The sequence below is a fragment of the Bactrocera latifrons genome, unplaced genomic scaffold, assembly GCF_001853355.1.
Source record: "Bactrocera latifrons isolate USDA-ARS-PBARC rearing strain unplaced genomic scaffold, ASM185335v1 scaffold_230, whole genome shotgun sequence".
Classification (NCBI taxonomy): Eukaryota; Metazoa; Arthropoda; class Insecta; order Diptera; family Tephritidae; genus Bactrocera; species Bactrocera latifrons.
In genome coordinates, this window is record NW_017535853.1 from 185,995 (window position 1) to 212,350 (window position 26,356).

The window sequence follows — 26,356 nt, forward strand, 5'->3', positions numbered from 1 at the left end:
CTTATGCTGCTCGTATATTTATTTATTTAGTTGATAATTTGTTATTTTTCTTCGAAAAGGAAATTATTTTCTTCGAAATATTACTCAATAATTTTTAAATTTTTGTGCAAATAGAAAACTATTTTTTTCACATATTTTTTTATCTTCAGAAAATGTTCGTATGACTCCCACTGTACTCAATTTTACGAGTGCTATAATTTATAGTATGTTTTAGTAAAGTATAATGTATGCATTTTGTTTTGTATACAATTTCATTCGCTGATTTATGTGGCAACCTCAATACTATTTTAATTGCAACTAGCTCATAAGTTTTTATAATCCCATAATTTGAATTGTGCTTATAAAAATGTTTGTTTTCTACAGAAATCAAACAGTTTAAATAATGGTATGCCTGATACTATATAGAAATACTACTGACTAACAGCACCACGATTTCTGTTGTGTACCAGGCTACGTTTTAGTGTTACATTTTTTTAATTCGGCTTAACACATATTTCGTGAACCTACAGTTTTATTTTAGACTGGAGATAAAAATAGTAAAAAAAAACAAATACAAATCTTGCAACAACTCTATTTGATAACACATATAAAATAACACGTTGCACACGCGCGCTAGTGTGTGAACCATAAACAGAGGAGTTGCAACGGTTAAAAAGTGATAGCTTTATTTAAATAAACTCAACTTGAATATTATTTGGTCATGCGAGAAATGGAAACTCCTGATTTGAATCGTAGTGATAGTACGCGCAAAAGCTTTCGTTTGCCAACGCATCGTAAGGGCATGGCACCAGCACCACCGACCATTACAAAAGTCGATTTAAATATCGATGACAATAGTGATGCAGTTGTCGGAGGAATTGATACACAACAATCAATTACCAACGCTGATGCTGTGGACGAATTGTATTTAGTACAGGGCTCGAACACGCAACGCTCCTCCAACGAAAATAATAATATGAAAAATATTGTGGATAATTCGGAAATCATACCACGACTCAATCGTATGACCTTAGCCAGAGAAACGGATATTATTATAGATGAAGATATGGTGCGACTGCGCAATAGAATACCAACAACACGCAATGCCGCCTCATCGATAACACCATACACAACATCAGCAATGGATAAAAAATTGACCAAGGAGCCCACTTTGGTGCTCACAGCTGAAGATGATGTGAATGTGTCGTTTGCGCTCGGCTCCATTGAGAAGCATATTTTCGAAATGGAAGAAAGCTTCAAGAAAATGGAAAATGTCAGACAACCAAGCATTGATGAATTGAAATTGGATCGCAAGAAGCAAAGTAAACGCTATGGCGAAACGGAGAATTTACTACAGCCCGGCAATAGTGAAATGGCCTCGGGTACCGGTTTCAGTTATCTAACGCCACCCTCCGATTTGGAGAATTCGAGCGATTCAATCACCGATTTTCAACGAGGCACTGGCGCACGCAGCTCTGTCGGCGCATACTCCAAAGTCGCTACAGCACCGTATAAAACGAAGATTACGCGCACTTCTTCCGACAGCAAGAATACCGAAACAATGGCAACGCGTGATATTATCAAACAGAAGAAGATTGTGGCCAATAAAGAGTTACCAACGCCATCACAAGCACATGCTAGAGACGCTATGCGTTATGGTACTGAGTCGAAACGTATTATCCCCAGTATGAATACCCCAAATACCAAGGCGAACAGCGCCACCACTCCGACTAGTGGCGCTGGTGGTAAAACGATCTCGCAAACAGATGGTGCTATAATCGATAAACATCGTGAAGAGAATTTGAAAAAGTTTGAATCGATGATTAATCAACGAGCGGCTGCTAGTAAAACTGCAGCTGCTAAGCATGCGCAAACGGCACGTATGCCGGTCGTGCCCGGCGAACGTATGTCAAGACCTACTAATACCATTACAACACCACCCAAAGTGGCAGCAATGTCACATATGCCATCGGCAACGGGCGAAAGGACCGCAACGACAACTGCAACAAATGCTGTGCACACTGTTTACAATAATCGACATGTTGGCAATGTAATGCACAACAATCAGGTAAAGATTGCGCATAGGGTAAGCATTTACGTTTGTCGTACAAATCAAATCACTTGTATAGTCCTATTATATAAGAAGTGTTACTATTACTACGCTTGTAGTTAGCTTTAAATAGCACACAGGCTAACTTTGTAATTATGAAATATTAATTTTATTTTTTTGGCATTATGTAAGTTCTATTTTTAGTCTGGTATGAGTTAATGGCACAGGTGAAAGCATACAAAGTAGTGATTGTAAAAATTGCCCGCTTAACGCTGTTACATCTAATGCTCACTCACCCAACTGCTCCACTGATGTGTCATATGTGACTTAAATAATAAAAGTTAAATCCCAAAAATACACATTTAATCTATAATCAACTCAAAATCACCGATAATGTATTGCACATTTCACATAACAAACGACCTAAACAAAAATCAATTGCGTATGAACCAAATATTTAACAAAATTATTGCATTACAAAACTAACGCTCGTTCATGGGGGCATATAAATATAGTACGTAGGTGCGTATATATCCATTTCGAAATGGTCGTTAACCTTTATACCGATCACCTTCGTTCTCTAAGCCGATCCTACATTTTAATCAAATTCATGAGTACTAAAATTAATATGTATTTTTGTATATTTTTGTAACTGTCGTTAGTTCTATATTAACATGTTCACTAAAAACTTGCTCAATTAAAAATTTCATAATGTTTAGTGAAATTGTTGCATACTTATTGGCGCGCTACCATTTTTTTAAATAACTGCGATTATTTACAAATCTATAAACATAATTTGTGTAAATTCATGGTAAAATTATGCGAAATGAAATATTTCACTACACACAAACATTAGCATTACGTTCATTCAAATGCAGTTCTATACTAACAGCCGGCTTCACGAAAACTTTTAATTGAAAATTAAGTTAAAGTTAATTTTACTTTTTATTTAACTTCAGACTTAAGTTTTCTGCGTTTCACCATTATTCACATTTGGTGTCCCAAATGGACACTATAAGACAGGGATGTTAGTAAGAATATTAGCTGATTTATGTAAACAAATAAATTATATTTATTTGCCAAATCAGCTGATAGCAAAACTTAAACATAGTTGCATATGACCGTATTTAAATATTATTTAAATGGAAAAGCATGACCATTAAAGTAAAAATTTAATGAAATGGTGAAACTGAAATTAATTATTTTTCACTTAAATTAGGTTCGTGAAAACAGCTGTAAGTGTTTGTTGCGCACCCTATCAAATTGTTTGAAGAACAAGAGTTTTCTTCTTTATAATTTTTTTAAAGGTGCACTTTACTTTAACTTATTTTAAGGTCGATGTACTCTCATGCATATTAAATTGTATGATTGTATAAAGTGTGAAAAATTGAACGCATTTTTTCATTCATTTATTCATTCATATTTTGAGGTTATAGTTTAACCAAAAAATAAATTAACTGTAATCACTAAACAACAGAACTAATATACAGGAAATATATGACACTGACTATATTTATTAACTTTCTCTCCCGTAATTACAAGTTCCAGCAATTACTTGCATTCATCTGTTTCCTCCCCTATATTCCCAATTTTTTCGCTGCGTGAACGAAGTATGCTCTCATTCACGTCATAAAATAATGAACCGAAGTAATATTTTTCGAATTGTAGCCAATTGTACACAAAAACAATTTGTGTATGTATGTGTGTATGCCGCAGCACACCTATTTGCCGAACATATTCCGACGCTGTATATGGAAACTGCACCATTACAAATTAATGTTCGGCCTAAATTTGTTGTATTTCCGCATTTGGTCTACGTAAAGAAAGTAAAGAAAGAGGCAATGATAATTGTAGAAATAATTGTGCGATTTTCAAAGTCAACATTTACCGTTCGAAATGCTTACGCGCATAATAATTAGTTAGTATATAAGTCAATGCGTTTAAATGTGCGTAAACGTCGATTTATTTTTTCAATGTATTGGAAGAAAAATGGGGAAAAGTTGAGTTTTTGTTACGCTAACGCTCGTTATAACAATATCTTTAGTTATATTGTTAGCTAACTGTTGTAAACGGTGCCACTCAACAAATAAAAACTGCCTAATGTATCTCTAAAGATTTTCCAACACTTTCCAATATTTTTTAATTACTAAATGGGGTTTAGATTTTGGTAAAAAAGAACAAAGAAAACAACATTTAAGCATTATTTATTTCTTAATCAGATTCTACAGACGATCCCTGTTCTTTATAAACAAATTTGGGTACCAAAAAATTAATAATCTAATTCTGCTCCAACAATAAAATAGCCTTCACAGATTCATTTCTTATAGCATAAGAGGGTATAAACAATTTCTCATCGGTCAGTTTGTATGTAAACTATGTATATGATACCATATTTCATGAAGATATCCCGTCAAAAAAAAAAGTTTTCCATACAACTACTTGATTTCGATCGATCAGCTTATATTCTATAGTACTTGATCAGCGGTTCTGGCAAATGAACAGTTTATACCCTGTAATAATTTTTTTTTTCTCTGTTCAGTTTGTATACAGAAAAAAATTCACTTTCATCAACTTAGGTCGCTGTTTTTTAGGGGGTAAAACTTATATACTTATATACCGACTTGTTACTACTTGCTTTTCGACGTACATATCTGTGAGATCTGTTGCTGATATTCATAAATATAAGAAAAAGTAGATTTTTTTTYTAATCTTTTTTTTTTAATAAATAAAATTTCTACTCACAAAATTGTTGTTGTACAATTATATAATATCGGTGAAATGTAGAATTGGATAACTGAAATCCACATGGCTATTTTATTTCTAAAACTAAAAAAATACACCTTGAATAAAAAAATAATACAAAATTTAAAATAAACTAATAACAGGTATTTATGAAACCCACAAGTAACCAACTAGTTTGCTGAAAACATTGAACAACCAATGGGTAATATGATGCTTTGGAAATTGCAGACAAATTTTTTTAGTATTTCTTTGGAATAATAAGTAGTATAAGAACATTTTTCAAAATTCACATGACTTTTTTTTATAAAAAATTGAAATTAAAGTAGCCTAACGTGGCTAAAAACCACGAAGCGTTTAAAGCTGTTGCGCATGTTTATAAAGAAATGTTTCATGTGATTATCAGAAAGATGTCAGAAAATAGGTTACTTACACTTACACACCCACATATATACACTATACATAATTAAATTACACATTATTTATGTTTAAAAAGTGTTTTATCACAGTTAATTTTACAAATGTGGTTTTCTCATTTTTAGGGCTCTCCTAATATGCAGCTGCGCACCAGCGCWCCAATGCGTTGGCGTGCCACGGAGGAACATATTGGAAAGTATAAGCTTATAAAAACAATCGGTAAAGGCAATTTCGCTAAAGTAAAATTAGCTAAGCACTTGCCAACTGGCAAAGAAGTGGCTATCAAGATTATTGACAAAACCCAATTGAATCCGGGATCTCTACAGAAACTCTTTAGAGAAGTAAGTGGCGAAAATTTAAACAATCACAATTAAAAAAAAAGTAAGAAATATTAAATGTGAATTTCCATAACAGGTTAGAATTATGAAGATGCTCGACCATCCAAACATCGTGAAGCTTTTCCAAGTTATCGAAACCGAAAAGACATTATATCTGGTTATGGAGTATGCGTCCGGCGGTGAAGTATTCGATTATCTTGTCTTGCATGGTCGAATGAAGGAGAAGGAAGCGCGTGTAAAATTCAGGCAAATCGTGTCGGCTGTACAGTATTGTCATCAAAAGAGAATTATACACAGGTTTGTGTTTTTTGGTGTTATAAATTAACAAAAAGCGTCACATTAATTACTTTTATTTTTCTAACAAATATTTATTAATTTTATAAAGGGATTTGAAAGCGGAGAATCTGTTGTTAGACAGCGAATTGAATATAAAGATAGCAGATTTTGGTTTTTCAAATGAGTTCACGCCCGGCTCTAAATTGGATACATTTTGTGGCAGTCCACCATATGCTGCACCTGAATTATTTCAGGGAAAGAAATATGATGGTCCTGAGGTGGACGTTTGGTCTTTGGGCGTAATTTTATACACATTAGTTAGTGGTTCATTGCCATTTGATGGTTCCACATTAAGAGAACTACGCGAACGTGTACTCAGAGGCAAATATAGGTAGGTCGTATGGTCAGTCAAAAAGTGTTATAACCACACTTTTTTTGTTTATCTTATTTGAATTAATTACCTTTACTTATTATTGTCATATTTTAATTATTAGGCTGTTTTRTTTGGCCAGCAAATTAAGCTATTAGCTATTAGCTTATTTTGTATGGAAGACAACATAATTATGTCGGCTTGTTATAAGCTACCATAGCTTATGTATTGAACTAGAGGCATTGCYAACTCATCGCTTTTTTCATTCACATAAGCTTTGATTTTTCCAAAAAAGTAGTTGGCAATAACGATAAAGTTTAATTTGACCGATGAAAATGTAAACAAACCAAAWTTACAAATTTTGTGTTTTGTTTAAGTTAAAATTAATAYAAATATGAACATTTGTTATAACTTTTGTATTAATATCATCAAATGAACAAAAAAAATATATTTATATAGTAATTAAATACTTAGCACGCATATTAATACATTTTGTGTTTAATTATTTTGCCTTGATGCTTGCTAAACTTCTTTTTATTTATTTATTTTATTTGTAATAATTACTTTTTCTTATTAATATTATATTTAAATTATTAAMACACTTAACACGTTTATGTTACGCTTTCTAAATTCGCCTTAACACTTTGAAATTCATCGCTATATAACTTTTTTCTTAAATAGGATTCCTTTCTATATGTCAACTGACTGTGAAAATTTACTTCGTAAATTCCTTGTATTGAATCCAGCCAAACGCGCCAGTCTGGAAACTATAATGAGTGATAAATGGATGAATATGGGGTTTGAAGATGACGAATTAAAACCCTATATCGAACCAAAACAAGATCTAGCTGATCCCAAACGGATAGGTAAGACGGGTACTGTACACAAAATAATACCTTGACTTTATTTGTGTGTGTAGTTAGATAGAAGTGTTTTTCCCCCATTAATTAATGCCCGCATGCATTTTCAATTATCCAAATAGTATTATATATACATATGACTTTAATTTTGAATTGGGTGAACAAGTATTAACAAATGAAATTGTGATTATGCTGATTTGCTGATTGAAGTGAATCAGTTAAATTTTTGTACAGACAAAACGAACTATGTGCAATAAGGTCTAATGAAAATTTATTTTTAAAATGTATAATATACAAATATATAGAACATTGTTTTCGATAATAATTTGTGCGTTTTCTTCTATATTACGGAAGGATAAATGTTGTGCCCAAATACAATTTTTTTGGAGATTTTTTTTTAAGGTATTTCCTATATGTGTGTATATAATTTGWTTTAGATACGTATTTCCTTATACGAATTTTAAATTGTAGTTTACATATTGTTTGTATCTCTAAACGAATAAGTACATATAAATACTTTCCTAACTCATTTGAAACTATGTAAATACCAATAGTACAAAAAATTCGTGCTCGAGCCAACAACAAATGTTGAAGTTGCGATTTATCATTGTGAGTATAAATTAAACTTGAATTTCCATTTAAAAAAATACAATAAAATAAAAAACATTTAAAGGCCACATAAAATTACAACACATACAAATAAAGCGTATGTACACATGATTCAAATGGTACACATGGCATACTATTATGTCACATATGTTTGTGTTTGTGAATTTGAAGTCAGCTAAATTAGTTATAAATACGTTATGCTGAGAGTTAAATGTTTAGAAATTTACAGATTTATTGAAATCAAAGACAAATAAACATTTAGGCAGTTACTTAAGTAAAAATTTGGGATGAAATAAGGTTGAGGTTACATACCACTCAGCTACTTTGCAACACGTAATAAACTTAACAAAAGTATATAAAAGCCGAGATCGAAATTTCGTATTTCAAACACATTTGTGTATACATAAAAAAACATAAAAAACCTTTGAAAACTACATGTTTCTCTACAAATAACTTTATGATAGTTTTTTAATTTTTTTTTTTTTTTTTTTTTTTTTGTATGAAAATTCCTTTACAAACAATTTCAAATTTTGTACAAAGCCAAGCAAAGTTCGAAAAATCATTTAAAAAATAACACCTAAACATTTGTTACAAAAGCGCCTTCCATGGACTTCAATAGAAATCACTTTTACAACACACATAAATTATGCCAGACTAACGCCTTGTGAGTGATTACCTACGTAAATGTTAAACAACGTATACAACCCAATCCTCTTTAGTAATTTGAAAACTAGATTTTTCTTTCATAAAAAAAATAATAATAATAATGACCACAATTTGTTGGGCATTAATAAGCACACATTTTACACAAATATCTAACACAAAACTTTTCTTCCAATGAACTCACCGAACTGCAGAGGCTCTAGTGGCAATGGGTTATAACAGACAGGATATTGAAGTTTCACTCTCCCAGGTGCGATACGATGATGTCTTCGCTACTTATCTCTTATTGGGCAGAAAAAGCACAGATGTAAGTGTAAACTTTAATGAAATGAAAACACAAAAATTTTGTTTTCTTTTATAATTTGATTTAAACATATGCCAATTTACAGCCTGAAAGTGATGGTTCACGTTCTGGTTCGTCACTATCGTTGCGTAATATGGGTGGAAATGATGCGGGCGCTAATACGAATGCGTCCGCACAGAGTCCCACACATCGTGGTGTACACCGGAGTATTTCCGCTTCAAATACGAAACCAAGTCGACGTGCTTCATCTGGCGCTGAAACACTACGTAAGTGACTGATTTTTTTTATTGTTGTTTTAAAGCCTAGACATAGTAGTTGCAAATCAATCATTGTAGTTGTAGCGCATAACGAAAAATACGCTTTTGGAAATTTGCTAGCGCTAAATCTGCGAACAAAAAAAAACAAAATTGAARTTTTTGAGAAATTGTTATTATCAGTATTTTATAATTAAGAATGTCATTTGCATCAATTCGCTTGCATTTTATTTATTTTAACATTAGGTTTGCCCCCTTAAGTCTAACTCTTCTTCTTTCTTATTTCGGATTTGGCGATAACAAATTTCAGAGCTGACTTTTCTACGCTTTGAATCTGGCTTTTATTCAAACAATATTTGGTCATTTGAAATATATAAATTAAATAAAAAACTAAACTTTATTTCAAATTCAATAAAATTTTCACATAATTTCATACTTTATAAAACTAGTTTACGCATATACATTTTAACTTATTTAAAATTTCGCAATTAATCATGCACTTTCTTCAAATATTGTACTCTCACTTGTAACGTAATCATATTTTATATTTCACTTGACAATACTCGTTGTATCGTATTATCGAGATTTCTCATAAATTGTTTTAAAGCAGCGCTACATACGCACAATTTGTATATATGCACACATTTGCATACATACGCACGTGCTATATACAAATGAGGATAAAGTTTGTATAGTAAATTATTGTTTCTATTAATGCCTACATAATATTTTCAAATCATCTAACACATTTTTTTACCAAACAATGCAATTCATAATTTTATGATGTTTAGAAATCTTTCAACGTTTTATCGCAGGTGTTGGCCCAACTAATGCGGCAACAAATGCTGKAGCTACAGCTGCTCCTGGTGCTATAAATGCGGCGCCGTCCAACAACAATTACGGCGGTACAGGTTCTGGTTCATCCGCTGAGCGCTCTTCAATGTAAGTTATATATTTGAGAAATGTAAACAATTTCAAATAATATACGCATATTTTACAAATTGTTATATAATATTCGCATATTTTACACATTTTGACGCATAATTCAACTTTTTTTGTTTTATTTTCTGCAGTAGTAGCAACTTTAAACGCCAAAACACAATTGATTCGGCCACAATAAAGGAAAATACTGCGCGGCTGGCAGTACAAAATCACAGACCCACGTCAGCTACTCAAAAGCTTTTAACAACCGCGGATACAAGTAATTTCTCTTTTGAATTTTATAGTATTAACTAAATTCTACGTCTTCGCCTATTTCAACAATTTTTCAGCACTCAACAGCCCCGCGAAGCCGCGCACTTCAACAAAATACGACACATCAAATACTAATCGCACTACCGTTGGCACAAGCGGTATGATACCACGTCGTTCCACCACTTTATATGAAAAGACTTCATCAACTGAAAAAACGAATGCATTGCCAGCGGAAACAAAGTAAGTGCTATGTTACAAACTCGAATGACAGCAATGATTTTCTGGCGAAGTTTTTTTTTCAAACCCGGTGTGTTTTTATACTGCGCGTTTAAGAAAAAAATAATTTATATAAAATTAATTTTTATAACCTTGCAAATGTCTGAATACTTTGAAATTTGTTTGAAAAAACAACATCCAACAATGAGAGATTCCAATCAGTTTAACTATTTAAGAAAATTTCAAAAAATAATATACAGGTATATAATGTCGGTTATATAATAAAGACAACATCAGTATATAGGCATTAGTGACATATCATTGATCATTTTGGACATATACAGTTTCGTTGTAAATTTACACGGAGRCGACTACACCCTACACAATTGAGCCAGTATTTAAACGGGACATTGTAATATATAATTAGTTGCAAATGCAAGTAAATGGAAATATACATATATAAATGCATTCCAGATTTACAAAAACTCATCAGCTTTTGTACTATATAATTTTTCATATAAAAAACGCCATTTAATTTGTTATTAGACACATTTTTCAGTTATTGGGCATACATTTATGCGTGTAAATATATGTATATACACATAATTTTTCATCATATTATCGTAATTTGTAAGCAGTAATTTCGCGTAATTATACTTTTGGGGAAATGTAAAATAATTTGATTTCAAAATCTTTTTAAAACATGRTCTCTTGCATATTAATTACAAAATTATGTCTAAAAATACACATTTCTAATACTTTTAAACTGTCACACTTTCCAAACTTGAGTGTTCTGTAATAGCAGCCTTTTGAAAAATTACCATCTTTTGTCGATTCGATTTTTCTGAAATTAATCTTTCTTGAAACGCACAATTAGTGGATCTGCCAACTCTACAGGAAAAGGCCATGTTAAAAGCGCCTCTGTCTCCAGCCCTGGCTCGACCGCTGAGGGAGGAGTCGCTGTTTCCAATGAAACACTCGGAACGAGGTATAAGACATAATAACACTTACAAAAAACAAAATCATAATAACCAACCATTTACACAATTTGCTTAGTATGGATTATTTGATTTCGTCTTTTAGCTATATACACATTTAATTACTACTGATTTCAACAATAATGTTACATAAAAATTCAATAAAAACTCCATGTGAGGCCAGCTCAAACATCAATTTAATGAATTTACATGTTTTCAGTGCCTTTACAATACTCGTACATTAGCGCGAGTTTATAACACTTCAATTCAAGAATTCCACTCTTTTTTTTGTTGTGAAAAATACATTTTATATTAAATTTTTCAACTTGTTCACTCAGCACCTAAAATGTTCCATATGTTGTTATTCATCTATCTCTCTTATTGACAAATGCTGTTTTTAGTGTTTTGGCGAAAAACGAGTTAATGGCAACTCTAATTTTTTTTTTTGTTTTTACAAATTTTTATTTTCATATTTGCAATTTTATTTTTCTTATAACCAAGTATTTTCTTTTTTCTTTCCTCACAACCTTTTGTCTGGATTACACAAAATCAACATTAAACGTGGCTGTACTTGAAATATGCGAATATACGCCCATGTGCACGCTTCTTCAATGYTACTTCAATGCGGTGAGTGTAAAAATTAAAAGTTCTTAAAATTCAAATAATTAGTGAATGGTCGTATGTACTCAAAAGCTAAGATCTGCACCGTATTTTGTTGTATATTAATTTAGAGTAACGTTAATTATTTTTAATTACCATAAATGCTTAGGAAGTGCGCTAAAAAGTGCAAGGTCGTGGCATTAAGTTCGTGCTAAAGACTAGCGAAGGTTTAAGCGTGTCAAATTTAAATTTTTTTAACAAACAATTAATATTTTGGCGTTACTACTGTAATGRCAACGTTCTTAAGCATTAAGTTTAGCAACGCCCAAGTTTTATATAATTTTAGTGAAAATCTTCAATTTGTTTAGCATATATTTTTCTTTTTACAAAAAATATTTATTACATTTTTTACAGTAACGCAATTTTTTAGCACCTGTTTTACTGCATTACTAAAAAGTAGCTTCGTTGAGTGTTAAAGTGCAATGTTCATAATTGGTATAAATATATATATTTATTTAATTTTTTGCTTTCATATTTATGTTTTTCAGCTTAGTACTCTTAAGATATTTAGCTTTATGAGTTTGCGCTAAGTTTTCTTCAACTCAGTGCTGCTTCGGTAACATTTTTTATTAATTTTTATGCATTCATTTTCTAAAAAAAATCAAAAACATTGTCTCATCATAATATTACTATATTGCTCATCGATTGCAATATTTATTATTTATTTCAAAATTAAATTTCAAATGCTGAGCAAATTGTTTGCTGTTTTGGTTTCTTTTTTTTTCAATGTGATATTTGGGATTAAAAATGTATGTTTCCTCGGGTAAAAAACAGTCATTTTTCAAAATTTTTGGCAGATAATTTTTATAAAAAACAATGAAAATTTCGCGAAACTTTTTTTTCATATAGTTGTAATAGAAAGAAATTCTTCGTCCAAGAATTGTATCTCAAAGACCTGTGTATAATTTCATGAAGATCGGTTCAGTAGTTCTTGAGCAATCTTGAGAAACGACGGCGCACTTAGCCTAGGGGGCACAAGTTCTCAAGGCTATATCTTTGAAACTATTACTCGGATCAGCTTGAAAATTTAGGAAAATATCATTATTTTTCTATAACTTTTTTAAATTTTAAGAGTACAAAAAAAATACTTTTAAAGTAAGCAAAAGTAGTAGTTTTTTGTAAAAATGTAATCTATTTTATTTAATAATTGATACATTTTATTAGACCCTCATTTATGCATACTCATTATCATTCGAACTTTCAACTTGTATATATATATATAAAATTATAAATCGAAACATATTTTAAATTTTGATTTTGCATTCTGCCAGACTATTTCATAATTTTAATGTTTGTTCATTGGCGTGATATTATTATTATTTTTTTTAAAAGCATTTTATAATTATGATTTTTTATAAGAATTCTATAATTATTAAGCTTGTTTATTGCCCTTTCTATTTTTTATTTTTTTTTTATAAAAAATTAATTTCAAAATTCCATGAAAAAACATGCCGAAATTTCTTATTAAATTTTATATATTTTAAGCAAATATGCCATATTGTGTAAACTTCATGAAGTTTAGTCCATCTTAAACGTGTAAGATTAGGTTATAGTACTAATCAATGTAAATATAAATATATACATCAATTAGCTTTAGCTGCCAAGCATTTAATACAAACTATCTTAATTATATATGTATGTGCACTTTATTTAAAAATTTTAATTTCGTTGTTTTTTAATTTACGTTTTTTATTCTTATTTCTCTTACGCATGAAAACACATATTGGACATCGCTACGATCTCAAATCCAACATGAACTACCTATTTTGCTGCCTAACTGTTTGTTCGCTTACCGTTCGTACCGTTCCATCCTGTTCAATTGTGATTACAAATCAAATTAAAACAAAACTGACCACCACCACCACATGTACATGCCCATCTCGAATATTAAAAAATAAAATCAATAAAATAAAAAAAAATATATGTATATATACATATGGAAAATAATCCAACGCGCTTTGCTCCTACAACGATTTGTTTACATTTATTATATAATCACATGTGTGTGTGTGTCTATTATGTGTACATCCTTGGACGCAATCAAATCATGCATTTAATATAAAAAACAAATACAAAAAAAAAAAAAAACAAATAGTTTCCTCAAACAACTTAGAATGACGTCGGCTGTTAAGTCTAGCAGGCATTTCCCCAGGAATGTGCCATTACGATCAACCTTTCATTCTGGTGAGTTGTCCCTTTTTAAATTTAGACTTTTAAATCTATGTAAAGCATACTGATCTTTTTTTTATAATTATATAAATAAAGATATACATATTAAATAACGAAAATAAATCTAAAAAAAATTAATAGTAATTAGTAAGCTAAATTTTAATTTTCCACATTGGCTTAATCAGAAAGCACCAATAATTCAAAATACATATTTTTTCTATATAAAATTAATGTTTTCTGTTCGAACACACGGTTTTCATAGTCAATGCACAGCCACTTTAGAACGTGTTGAACAAATTCTAACCATAGAATTTAGTGMAAATACGTACATACATAGTATATACTATAATAATAATTTCGAAAATTTATATGTTTAGCTAAAGTATCTTAAAACTATGCAAACAAAAATTTGGGTGGTTTTTAGGAATATAAAAAAAAAATATGTTTAAAACTTTCTGCGGACTGCGGACACACTACTTTGCCAAAATGTACGGACATGCTTTGTTTATTAAGTTTACTACAAGAAGCTTACAGCCAACGCGGCAAAAAAAGCGCTTTTCATCGCCTTCATAAATACATATGTACGTCGTTCATTACTGCAGCGCGGCGGTCGCTTACACGCAACTCATATCTTTCATACATTACAAGTTATTTTAGCAACATTTTACCTATTTAATTTACATACTTATACGCGTATTACTCATTGCGAAAGCTTTTTATAGCTGTTACCGTTCATAATTAGCCAATTTACATTGCAGGTATCGGCGCAGTAAACATATTTATATATAAATAACACGGCTTACGGGTTATTTTTAATGCAAATGCGCCGCTGTTATTAAACTGCCGCCTCAACTTATTTAATTGGTTCAAATTTAATTCGAAAATAATATATATTAAGCTTATGCRCTTCAACTCAACCGGCGCTACTATGTGGCCATTACCAAAATTCGTCATTTACCCGCAAACGAGATATGGAAAATGAACGAGCGCTTCTTTTCATACACTTTCAAACATTACTGTTCACTTTTCCAATTTGTTTCTGTTAAGAAATTTCGTTCCTTAAGATAATTTATTTCAAAGCATGCCATTATAAATATTTTCATATATATTTTCTTGCAGATATTTGTGTTGTGCTACTTAAAAATTTATTTATATTCGTTTTCCAAGCACTTGAATACTCGACGAGAAGGATATTGAATTGAATTTCAGTAATTTAGTTAATTAATAAGCATTTGGAGGCGGTTTTCAGGATTACAAGTCTTAATTAAGGGGTTATATCCACTTTTAATAATTTTAAGCAGAGGCGTTGTTGTTGTGGTAGCGGCAGAAGTCTGCCGTGTTGATATCCCTTGGTCGGATAAAAATACGGGTCCGCTCCGGTTACGTAGATCCGACCGTTGTGGGACCAACTGCGTCACCACCAACCATATTTCTTTCGCAAGTCTTTGTGGAACTCGTCTAGGGAATGAAGAGACTCCAAATTTTTTTTTCGATTATAAAAAGTTCACTTAATTTTGTAAATGTAATTTTGTAATTAATTTATTAAGTAAAATGCCTCTTCAAAAAAATACTTTTTTCTGACTTGCAAGTGAATATTAACCCCTTAACTTAGAAATGACTTGTCAGTATTTTTAGTTTTATTTTTATTTTTTTAAGTAAATATTTTTTCTTCGTTGAAGACTTTAGCCASAGCATAATATTTGTTGAAATTCGCGTTTTTTGGGGTTAATTGCCAATAGTAATATCCAAATATTGTAATAAACGGAATGTATTGTTGTTGTGTATTTTCTTTCATATATTCTTTAATTGTTAACATAAGGCAATTGTATACATATATAACTATAGTAAAATTTAGTTAAAAGCTCAAATAAATGAACGCGCTTTCATGCGTCTACAAATTTGTCGTAAAATATTAAATTTATAATTGTCATTCTCTTTTCCACCTAAATTCTTATTTTTCTCTGGTTTGCTTACATTTTCCATCTAATGAACGCTTTCCAATCAATAATTTTACAGGTCAAACAAGGACTAGAAACAATGCTGCAATGGAGTACTCCGGAACGAGTGGTGCCTCGGGCGACTCACCACATCCAGGAAGAATGAGTTTTTTCTCGAAACTGTCATCCCGATTCAGTAAACGGTAAGTAGCAAAAAAACAAAACAAAAAAAAAACAAAGCTTTGAATAAATTGTTGAAAAAGAAAATAGTATTTAATTTGAATATTGCATTTTTCGCCAATTCTCAAATTCACAAATTCTTCATTTTTGTTGTGTAAATATAAATTCTGTAATTATTTATTAAAAACGTTTTGAAAGAGATGCTAAAGCATTAAATTAAATATCGTTGCTAATGTTGAGGGCCAGCAAGTGCGCTCTTATAGTTTTTTCAACTATGCTAACTACTTATAATTTTGAAGAGAAGCGAGTTGTCTTTTTCTATAGCATGCCATATAAATTAAATAATTGCAAATCATACGAGGGAAAGTTCATTTACGAACATATAAATGTAATAATAATGCGGGTTTACTGCATACATTTTTCGATTGTCCAACCGTACATCAACACAAACTAATTTTATTTGCGATATGCTGTGTTACAAACATTACTAATTACAGTTCTCAATTCTGCCATATTCAGCATTAATTCATTTAAAAAAATGTATATGCATATCATACTAATTTATAATTGTGAAAACCTTCATCTACTGGGTTGCGGCAACGTGCATAAYACATGAAAAAATATTCATCATGACTTGGGTGCTGGTTGTTATCATAATTTAAAATGAGTTGTTTTTTTTTATAGACTATATGCGACACTCCAGGACATTGTTAATAACAAGAATGCCAGGTTTTTGTTTAATGCAAAAAACTATGGCTTATACATTTGTAGAGCGCTTGGCAGTTTTTTTTTTTTACTCTAAATTCGTAATGTGGCTTAATGCTATTCTAAAAGATTAGAAGCACGTACAAATTGCTGGTGATGATTTTTAATAATAAAATCAACTATTTTATGTACAAGACTTCTGAGATTACAAAGTATTAAATTTGTTGTGACATTGGAAGGCATCTGAGTTCCCATTSGAGTAAATCCAACACGGCCTACCAMCATTTTCGCGTATTTTAATACGAATCTTTGTTATCGCCTTCAAATTATGCTGATTTTAAGCCAATGCATAATGCTAAGGTTTGATTAAATTTTCTATACATTGGTTATATGCTTGGGCAGGTGTGACCGTCAATGCCTTCCGCGAATTTTATTTATTTTTTCGGTTTCGGCTCACTTTTGGTGCGCCATTCGCCAGATTGCTTTACATTCCACGTCATATTTGTAATTTCCAAATTTTCAATCGCAGAAAAACCTTTTTCGTCGAAAAAATAGCTGGCAAACAAACATTAACGACATATGAGTGTCAAACTTCAAACTAAATAATAAAAATGGTGCCAATCTAGGAAAACATTTTTTATCGATAAACGCAATAATAAAACCKTTAATTTTGAAAGAATTAAGCGAGTGTCGCATATTTTGTATTCTCCAATTATTATAGTAGCCGGTCACGTAAAATTTCATTAAAAAATTCAGTTCAAATAAGGATGTATTAGATGTATGTACATGCATATTGAAAAATAATTAAAAATATATAACTTTTGCTTACCATAGAGTATTGTTACAGGCAAATGAAATAAATACACGAATTTTCGCATATGAGAAAATATATAAATAGGCAGGCTATAATTGAATTTAGTTGTGGGAAAGTGGTTACGAATCATGAGTTTACAAAAACCTTGTAGGAAAATGTATTAAAGAAAAATTKCAAAAGCATATTTTTAGGTGCTTAAATTATTATTCGAAATATATGAATGAAATTTAAGAAACATCTTAAGTAAATAAATTTAAACTAAATTTTTAAACAGGAGGTTATAAAAATCTTCGAGACATTTTCTGCTAATCATAATTTTTTTTTTTTTTTTTTTCTTCGAGACATTTTCTGCTAATCATAATTTTTTTTTTTTTTGTATTAAGTAGTGTTATTTTAGATTCACAATAGTAAATCACAATTTTTTTTTACCTTTAGCGTATAATATAAGTAGTTTTGTAGCAAGGTAGTCTTGAATATGGTTTGGTAAACTTGTATGTAGCTCGAATACATTTTAGTCTATATTTCAAAATATGGTAGCTTAGTAAAAATTTCGCTAGATGTAGCGTTAGAAATGTTGGGCACAAATGACTCCATCCTCACATACCCAGTAAGTATAAAATATTTACCAAAAGCGAGGAGTAGCTATCGAGTAGCGTTTGAACAAGTTAAAAATAGCATTTTATGTCAAAACAGATCACGTTTAGCATTTTTAACTATCGTAGGCATGTTTGTTACTGCATTGAAAAAAGAAAACACAGTTGTGGCGAAATTTTCATGCTGAAAATGTAWATAAAATCTTCTAGCGGGTTTAAACACTTGACATATGTAAACTTTCAATTTATAATTTTTTGGTGCACCCTATAGACACAGGTTTCCCCTGTTTTGTTATTATTATTTTTTTTTATTCGTTATTTTGTTTTGCATGTATAAAATTTGTTTTCAAAGTTAAGAGGTTTTTGTTTTTACTAATCTTACAATTTTTATGATGCAGTGTGTGATATTAAATCGGTGGCGTTTGCGTGGTTAAACTTACTCGTCTTTTTTTGGCAAATCGTGTCATATCTAGAACACGATTGTCAAAAAAAAAAAAATGGAATTAAATAAGTAACAAGAAAAAAATGGAATTAAATAAGTAACAAGAAAAATAATAATTTTCGGTTGAATCGAAGGTGTAATAGCTTTCACCAATAAACAGATTTCCAGACAAGCAGATATTTGCATTGACGGTCCCATCTAAGCTATCTATACGGAGCTTGCAGCATTGTCTTAAGCAATAATCTTTGTCGTCATAATTTCGTGAATATATCCTCTCTAATAAAAAAGTTTTCCATACAAGCACTTGATTTTGATTGTAAAGTTGGCAAAGTGGYAGGAATATGCTATAATGGTCCGATATCGACGGTGCCGACAAACGAGCAGCTTCTTGGAGAAAAAAGGACGTGCGCAAAATGTCAGATCAAAAACTCAAAAACTGAAGCACTGGTTCCTGTATATACAGGCAAACGGGCATGGCTAAATCGACTCAGCTCGTCATGCTGCACAATTTTATTTATATACTTCGCAGGATGTCCAAAGTTTCCTTCTGTGTGTTACAAACTTAATAAACCCTGTTCAGCATATAAAAAAAATTGTATGAAACAATAACGGGTAACTAACGAAATTATACGCGCACGTCACTAATATTACTATTACACATTTGCATTTTCTATTACCAAAGCAGGTTGATTGTGTTATGCATGACTTATTTAAACAATATAAATTTGCACTCCAAATTAATTGGCATGCCAGTCATCATGGAATTTTTTTAATATTTATATATTTTTTTAATAGCATCTTGTATAGGTATGTCATACGTACATACATATTTTATGCAATTTTTTGTGCATTGAAGTTCTTTTTTGTTCAACGCCACATATACCATAAATAAAATATGATATTTATTCACAAATAAATGCTGAAAATACCAAGAATGAGCGGGCAATCACAACCCAAATGGATAAAATAAAGCAATTTACAAAGTAAACAAAAAAATATTATTAATAATTGTTCAGCAAGCGTAAAGCGTTTCGATTTGTGTTATTATGGAAAGTTTTATATGCGTCTGCAGAGATATTTCATTTGCCAAGTGACAATCTTTTGTACAATGCCAGTAACGTATACATACATATATATACATATGAGTGTATGTAAATATTCAAATATTATTCAATGGTCATCATTTAAAAGCTATTGTAGCATTCAATTAACTAATATATATACGAATACATATACATACATACATATATACATACGATGTATGCTTTTATATACAAACTATATGCAGCTTTTTATGTAATTTGCCATCTTTGTGCGCGTCCAGACGAAAAGTTATAGAAATATTTAGTAAATGGTCACATGCGTTACTACAAAAATACATACAGTATGTTTTTGGAAAGAGCTAAAAGTGATGTACATACATACATACATACTACTTACATACCACATAACAGTTTAAATTAAAAAATAGTAAAAAATAATTAAACTATACACATAATTACAGTTGAATTGGGGAGAGCAATAATGAAAAGATTTTTTAAATTAAAGTCCAGCTTTTTTACTACAGCATATGTATACATACATATATAAGTGTATATATATATAAATATATATACATATATATAGCTAAGAAATAAAATGAAATAACCTGTACTACATATTATGTTTGTTTAGTAAAGCATCTTTAAACAAAAATTTACTTCTCTCCTTCTATTTTTTATTCATTTTATATCGCACACGCTATATATATTTGTATTATTCGGTTTCATAAGAAGAATATCTAGTTGTTTTTGTCTTTTCGTTATTTATTTCTTTTCTATGTTCATTTGTAGTACTCTTCTTCAGTTGATTGAGATATTTAATGTTTTAGTATTTCTTGAAATATTACCAAACAATATTTTTTTAACAGTGAATAATTTCTTTTACTATTATTTTTTCTTTAATTTTAGGCCAAACCAGTAAATAACAAAAACAATGTTACGATTTAACGAATGCTAGTAGAAATTAAAACGAAAAATTTTACTCTTGAGTGAATGAAGGAGAGAAAACATTTCAAGTCTGCGGCAACGTTTGAAATGAGATATAATCAGTAAACGCAACATATTACGTTTGAATAATAAATAAATATACCACACACGTTTACTTTAAATTAATGTAAAGTAAACGAAGTTTGCAAACACAAACCAAGCAAAAAAACCATTAAACATAAAATATTCATAAAACAAAAAAAAAATAATTCTAACAATTAAGTAATGTCAATATTAATTTAATAGCAAACAAAACAAAAAAAACTTAAAAAATAATATAAATATTTTTTATATCACAACATTCTGTAGCAATAAGATCGCGCTGAAAGTTATATACATTTTAAATTAATAATTCTTTGTTGTCTTAAGTTAAAAATAGTAAACGCAATTGTGACCATTTAATTTCTATAGTTTTTTGTGCACTGTGTTATCAAAACTAAACTAACGTCGTGATCTTAAACAAAAAAATTAAATAAATTACATTTAATATAATTACGTTTATTTAGAGCATGAAGATTGAAGTTAAGTAATGATGGAAAAGAAAAATGCTGTTAAAAGTAATGAAGACATAAAATCCCGCTAAGTAAAGATATGTCTGTCGAACGATTTATATATACACGTTTTGTCAACTTACATATACATAAATATATATATCTATAAACCATATAGATCATATGATAATATAATTAAAATAAAGTGAAAACTATCAACATAAACACAACAAACAAACAAACACACACTCACTTACTCACATTTGGCAAGTGGAAACAAAGACTTACAAAACAAAAAAGAAAACGAACTGGTTGATGATTCTACTTCCTAATTGTTCTTATTATTTTCGTGGCTTATTAAGTAGCAGCAGCAGAACAACAAAATTGTATATGTTGTGTGCAAAAACTCCTAAACAGTATATCGTACGATATGAATGAATATTTGTCAATACGTTAAGTAGTTAATAATATTTGTGTATGTGTTTTAAACAACCAATAGACGCAAATAAATCAATTTAGTAAACAGTCTAACGAGTTTATATTTGTAATGGATGGACCTGTATTATAAAAAATACAAATTATACACAAACACACATGCACACACACGCCCACTACATTATCGTAAATAAAATTCATTGTATGTAATATAAAGTTTTAGCTTAAGTATATGAGTATATACATATATATAAATATAATATATATCCCGTTTGTGTAATAAAAMAAAAATAAAGTGTGACTATAATATTATTTTCAAATATATTAGTTTTGAAGATAAATAAAATCATGTATTTTGTAATTAATCTAGTACAGTGTTCACTAGTACGTCATACGGCATGAAATGATACAGTTTTGTTCGCTTTGGTTCTGACACATATGTATGTATGTAGTATGTACTATATTTATGTAGAATGTCCATTATTATAAACTGTATTCTAAGATACAATTAATAAAGCATGCTACTTGTACATAATTTCCTTGATTCATTAATATTTAGATTTAGTAGATTACATAATGTTTATTAAAAAAAAAAAATATTACAAAAAAAATACACAACTAATAACGCTGCACACAAGGCATGCTGTTACGTTAAATTCACATGGGTTGCCGTAAAAAAAAATGCAAAAGCAAACATAAAAAATTAAGCTTACAATGCCATGCAGGAAAAAGTTTTTTTTTTCGCAGTTATTGCTGTTGTTTTTTACCGGTTATTGAACACTTRTTATGCCTTACCGCCATGTAGAAGTCTTATGAGTATTAGTTACAACATCTTTCTTAAGTGTAGAAAAATCATTTACATTTAGTTTACAAGATATACAACTAAAATTATGGTAAGCAGAAATGTGCGTTTGGAGATTTCAAATGTGAAATAATGTTTTGCAACGGCTTGCCTAGGAAAATTAGGTAAAGTAATGCTGCTGTGTGTTTTGTAGGAAAAAGTCAAAGTATTCCCTAAGAACTACATATGTACATACAATAAATATAACAAAAATTTATTTATTGATAACTGACAAAATTCTTATGTTATACCCCACCCCAGTGTCTGGGAAGCATACAACTATACAAATTCTTACAATATTGCGCATTTATCATCGATTTTCAACGCTTTCTGAAAATAAAATACATATTTTTATTGTTGCTACCTTGTGCGTAATGTCCTTTTAGCTTACCTATTAATTTCCTTTAAATTTAGACCCAGCCCATTAACAACAAGCCCTAGTAATAAGCTTAAATAGTAGCCTTTCAATGCTTATGCCATAAATGTAGACACCAAAACAGGGTTATAAAACGCGCTAAACACTTAATTACGGGTAAAAAATTTGTTTTTGTTTTTATTCTAAATCTCTGCAGCGCTTCAACAACTGAAGAATCAGCGAAGCCGCGCGTTTTGCGCTTTACATGGTCAATGAAAACCACGTCGCCACTTATGCCCGACCAAATAATGCAGAAAATACGAGAAGTGCTCGATCAAAACAACTGTGACTACGAACAACGGGAAAGGTGAAGTCATAACAACTCGTGTTAAAATTCTAAAAATAATTTTATCTGCTCTTTATACTCCAGGTTTGTGCTTTGGTGCGTACATGGCGATCCCAATACCGATTCATTGGTACAGTGGGAAATTGAAGTATGCAAATTGCCACGACTCTCGCTCAATGGTGTGCGTTTCAAGCGCATTTCAGGTGATAAGAATATAATTTGCGAAGAATTTTTAATATTTTGTTTATTTGTTTTTTATTTTTTTTTAATTCATATGTTTTTTTTTATTTTATTTGTTGTAACTCTTTTTTTATATAAATTTGCAGGCACCAGCATAGGATTTAAAAATATTGCATCACGCATAGCATTTGACTTACGACTGTGACTCCACCAAACCAACACCGACGCGGCTGCCTTTGGTTCTGATACTACAGCAACTACCACCACACCTACACGCTGTCATCAACACACCACAACATCGACCAATAATCATAAAACAAATATGAAAACATTTAATCTGGCCATCACCAGCAACATCATAAATGAAACGCTTACAAAAAATAAAGCAAAACCCGAATGTAGCAAAAATTGTGCAAATAGCATTTTTGGCAAAAAGAAATACAATTATTTGGATGATAATAAAAAACCAACGGTAACACTATCGTCAACTTCACCAACTACTTCAAATACACAATGCGGTTGTTTGGCATTCGAATCCCTAGAAAATAAGACGCAGACGATAAGTAAAACGAATCGGCGAAATTCGCCAACAAAGACACCAACAAAAATTGGCAAAGGCAAAAAATCAATAACGACCGAAAATATTGTTGGTTTGGCAATGGCAAAATGTTCGATAGAAACGTTGGAKAACTCGATCTCGCTTAAATCTGACATTGACACGAATGCACAAGAATCATCACAATCACCGACTACAACAAAACCCGAAAAGTCTATTACCAAAGGTAGCCACTTGATGAAGAAAACATTGGTAGTGGAAAAATTGCGTAGTACCAATAGTGTAATTACACGAAAATTGTTTTCCACCAAGCGTGCGATTACACCAAATAGTAATAGCACTGACAAAACTAAAGAAACGCAGAAAAAACCGGATTCAACGGATTTGGAAGATGATGATGACACAAATACCAATACAACTACAACAACTGCTACTGAAAAAGATAAAGTTAAAGAGGAAAGTCAAAGCATGATCACCTCACTGCTGCGTACAACAACGCTTTAAATTGTTTGTTGAATATCATATGCTTCAAATTTCGTCTTTAATACTTCTGAAATCTCTTAAAAAATAATAATAATGTATTTATATTAAAACATAGCCCCAATAATATAACCCTGTTTTTATATATGCCCTTTTCATGTTCAATAATTGTTATGATGCATACCCAACAATACATACATACAATATACTATACAAAACATGTAGCTTATGTTATACAAAATTTTTGTGTTAAAACATTAAAAACATGTGAAAACCAGAACAAAACTAAAAAAAAAAAACTAAGCAAATGTGCAGCGCCACTTTTTCGTTGATTATACATATGTACGTTGATAATGCTTACACCAATCAACTTTGCTGAGAGACGATTTTAAAGGCATATTTGCGCGTAAAATACGTGAATGCGTTTCAAATTGCAATTGTACAACTCAGTTGATACGTTTTCGCCAAACATAATCAAAATATCCCATCGAAACCCTTTCACACCAAAGTTGAAAAGAAATTATAAAATATTCCTCTATTTGTTTTGTTTTCTATTTCTATGTTAACCGTTGTCTATACGTTTCGCAAACTTTTATACAAATATCTGTAATCGCTACAAAGTTTATCGTAAGTTTTAAATTAAAAAATGGCAATCATTTCTTTACGCATGTAAAGTCAATAGCTTTTTAAACAAACATATATAATAAAAAAAAATTACAATAATTTAACGTTTCAACATTTAACTACAAATTCATTACTATTGATCGAGAACATTGGCTCATAATCATAAACAGAATATAATCGATTCAAGTTTTGCTATTAAACAATTGATTTGTGTTTATTTGTAAAACAGAAAGTTTACTGTCGCAACAAATGAAAAGAATACTTCAAGTAAGATCGACGACTTCATTTTGTCTTGTGATCATATATCATAGTTTTTATTATATTTTTCAACTACCTGTGAGCGATCGGAAAAATTGCAAATATTTATTTTATATTATGACAATTTTTTATTAACTTTAATTTGTATTTTATTTTTATTACAATTATTATTTTTTTTTGTGTGTATAATGCACTTTTATCCATTTAATATTCTGTACTGCAACTTGTGAAACTTTATAAACGTAAACAAAGTGAAAATACATTGGCTAAAGTGCCAACGTACATACATACATATATAGGACATTGGCTAAAATTCTGTGTGAGTTTACCTAAATTTCACTCTTTTTATGCCTTATATTATTTGTTGTCTACAAACATTTCTACGACAAACAAAAAACTATTTTGTCGTTGCATTAAAAATACGAATAAAGAAAAACATGAATTAGACAAACTACCATTTACACTTCCCGAACAAAAAACACTATAAATTTGAGAAGAAAAATCATTTAGCCTATCACTTTATAATCTTGTATTCCATATGCATACGGAAATACAATAAAAGAATAAATAAAATAAAAACAAGTGTTCAAAACTTATTCGTAGTATGGTAGGAAGTTTGAAGATAATTGAAGTACAGCTGCCGTTCCAACGTCAGTCAGGTCCAGTTAAGAGGAACGGACGCGGATTTTTATTCGACCAGGGACTGTCAACTCTGTACCATTCCTCRAAATGAATATACTCCGTTGATGAAGGGCGGATCTCTGGAACTGTAATAACGGAGAAGAAAGGAAAAAGCACAGCATTTTACAACAGTATTATCTCAAGTTACCGTAAAATTATTTTATTAGAGATACATTTGTTATTTATTGAAGTAAGAGTGGATTGTGTTTATTGACGGATTGTGAGTATCCCAGCAATCACGTCTGCCGAAACTCCAATACAGAATATAGCCAAAACTAACACATACACACCATGCTATTAATATGGCCTTTGCGTAAGAAAGCGATGAAAAATAAC

The 26,356-nt window shown here is 30.5% G+C and overlaps 1 protein-coding gene across 3 annotated transcripts; it reads left to right on the forward strand.

Moving 5' to 3' along the window:
• Window positions 1-180: 180 nt before the first annotated feature.
• Window positions 181-25,284, forward strand: LOC108968869 (serine/threonine-protein kinase MARK2). Of its 3 annotated transcripts, XM_018933183.1 has the most exons (16): window positions 181-2,047; window positions 5,311-5,526; window positions 5,600-5,820; window positions 5,909-6,190; window positions 6,851-7,044; window positions 8,496-8,608; window positions 8,691-8,871; window positions 9,651-9,801; window positions 9,933-10,060; window positions 10,131-10,293; window positions 11,147-11,257; window positions 14,020-14,090; window positions 16,092-16,215; window positions 23,113-23,262; window positions 23,326-23,444; window positions 23,568-25,284. In XM_018933183.1, the coding sequence occupies exons 1-16, from the start codon at window positions 701-703 to the stop codon at window positions 23,624-23,626; spliced, it is 3,630 nt and encodes a 1,209-aa protein (XP_018788728.1). In that variant the 5' UTR covers window positions 181-700; the 3' UTR covers window positions 23,627-25,284. The 3 variants fall into 3 exon arrangements, with proteins under 3 accessions (XP_018788728.1, XP_018788729.1, XP_018788730.1); XM_018933184.1 differs by lacking the exons at window positions 23,113-23,262; window positions 23,326-23,444; window positions 23,568-25,284 and adding an exon at window positions 20,696-20,933 and having other exon boundaries at window positions 183-2,047; XM_018933185.1 differs by lacking the exons at window positions 23,113-23,262; window positions 23,326-23,444; window positions 23,568-25,284 and having other exon boundaries at window positions 183-2,047; window positions 6,851-7,035; window positions 16,092-16,219.
• Window positions 25,285-26,356: the final 1,072 nt, after the last annotated feature.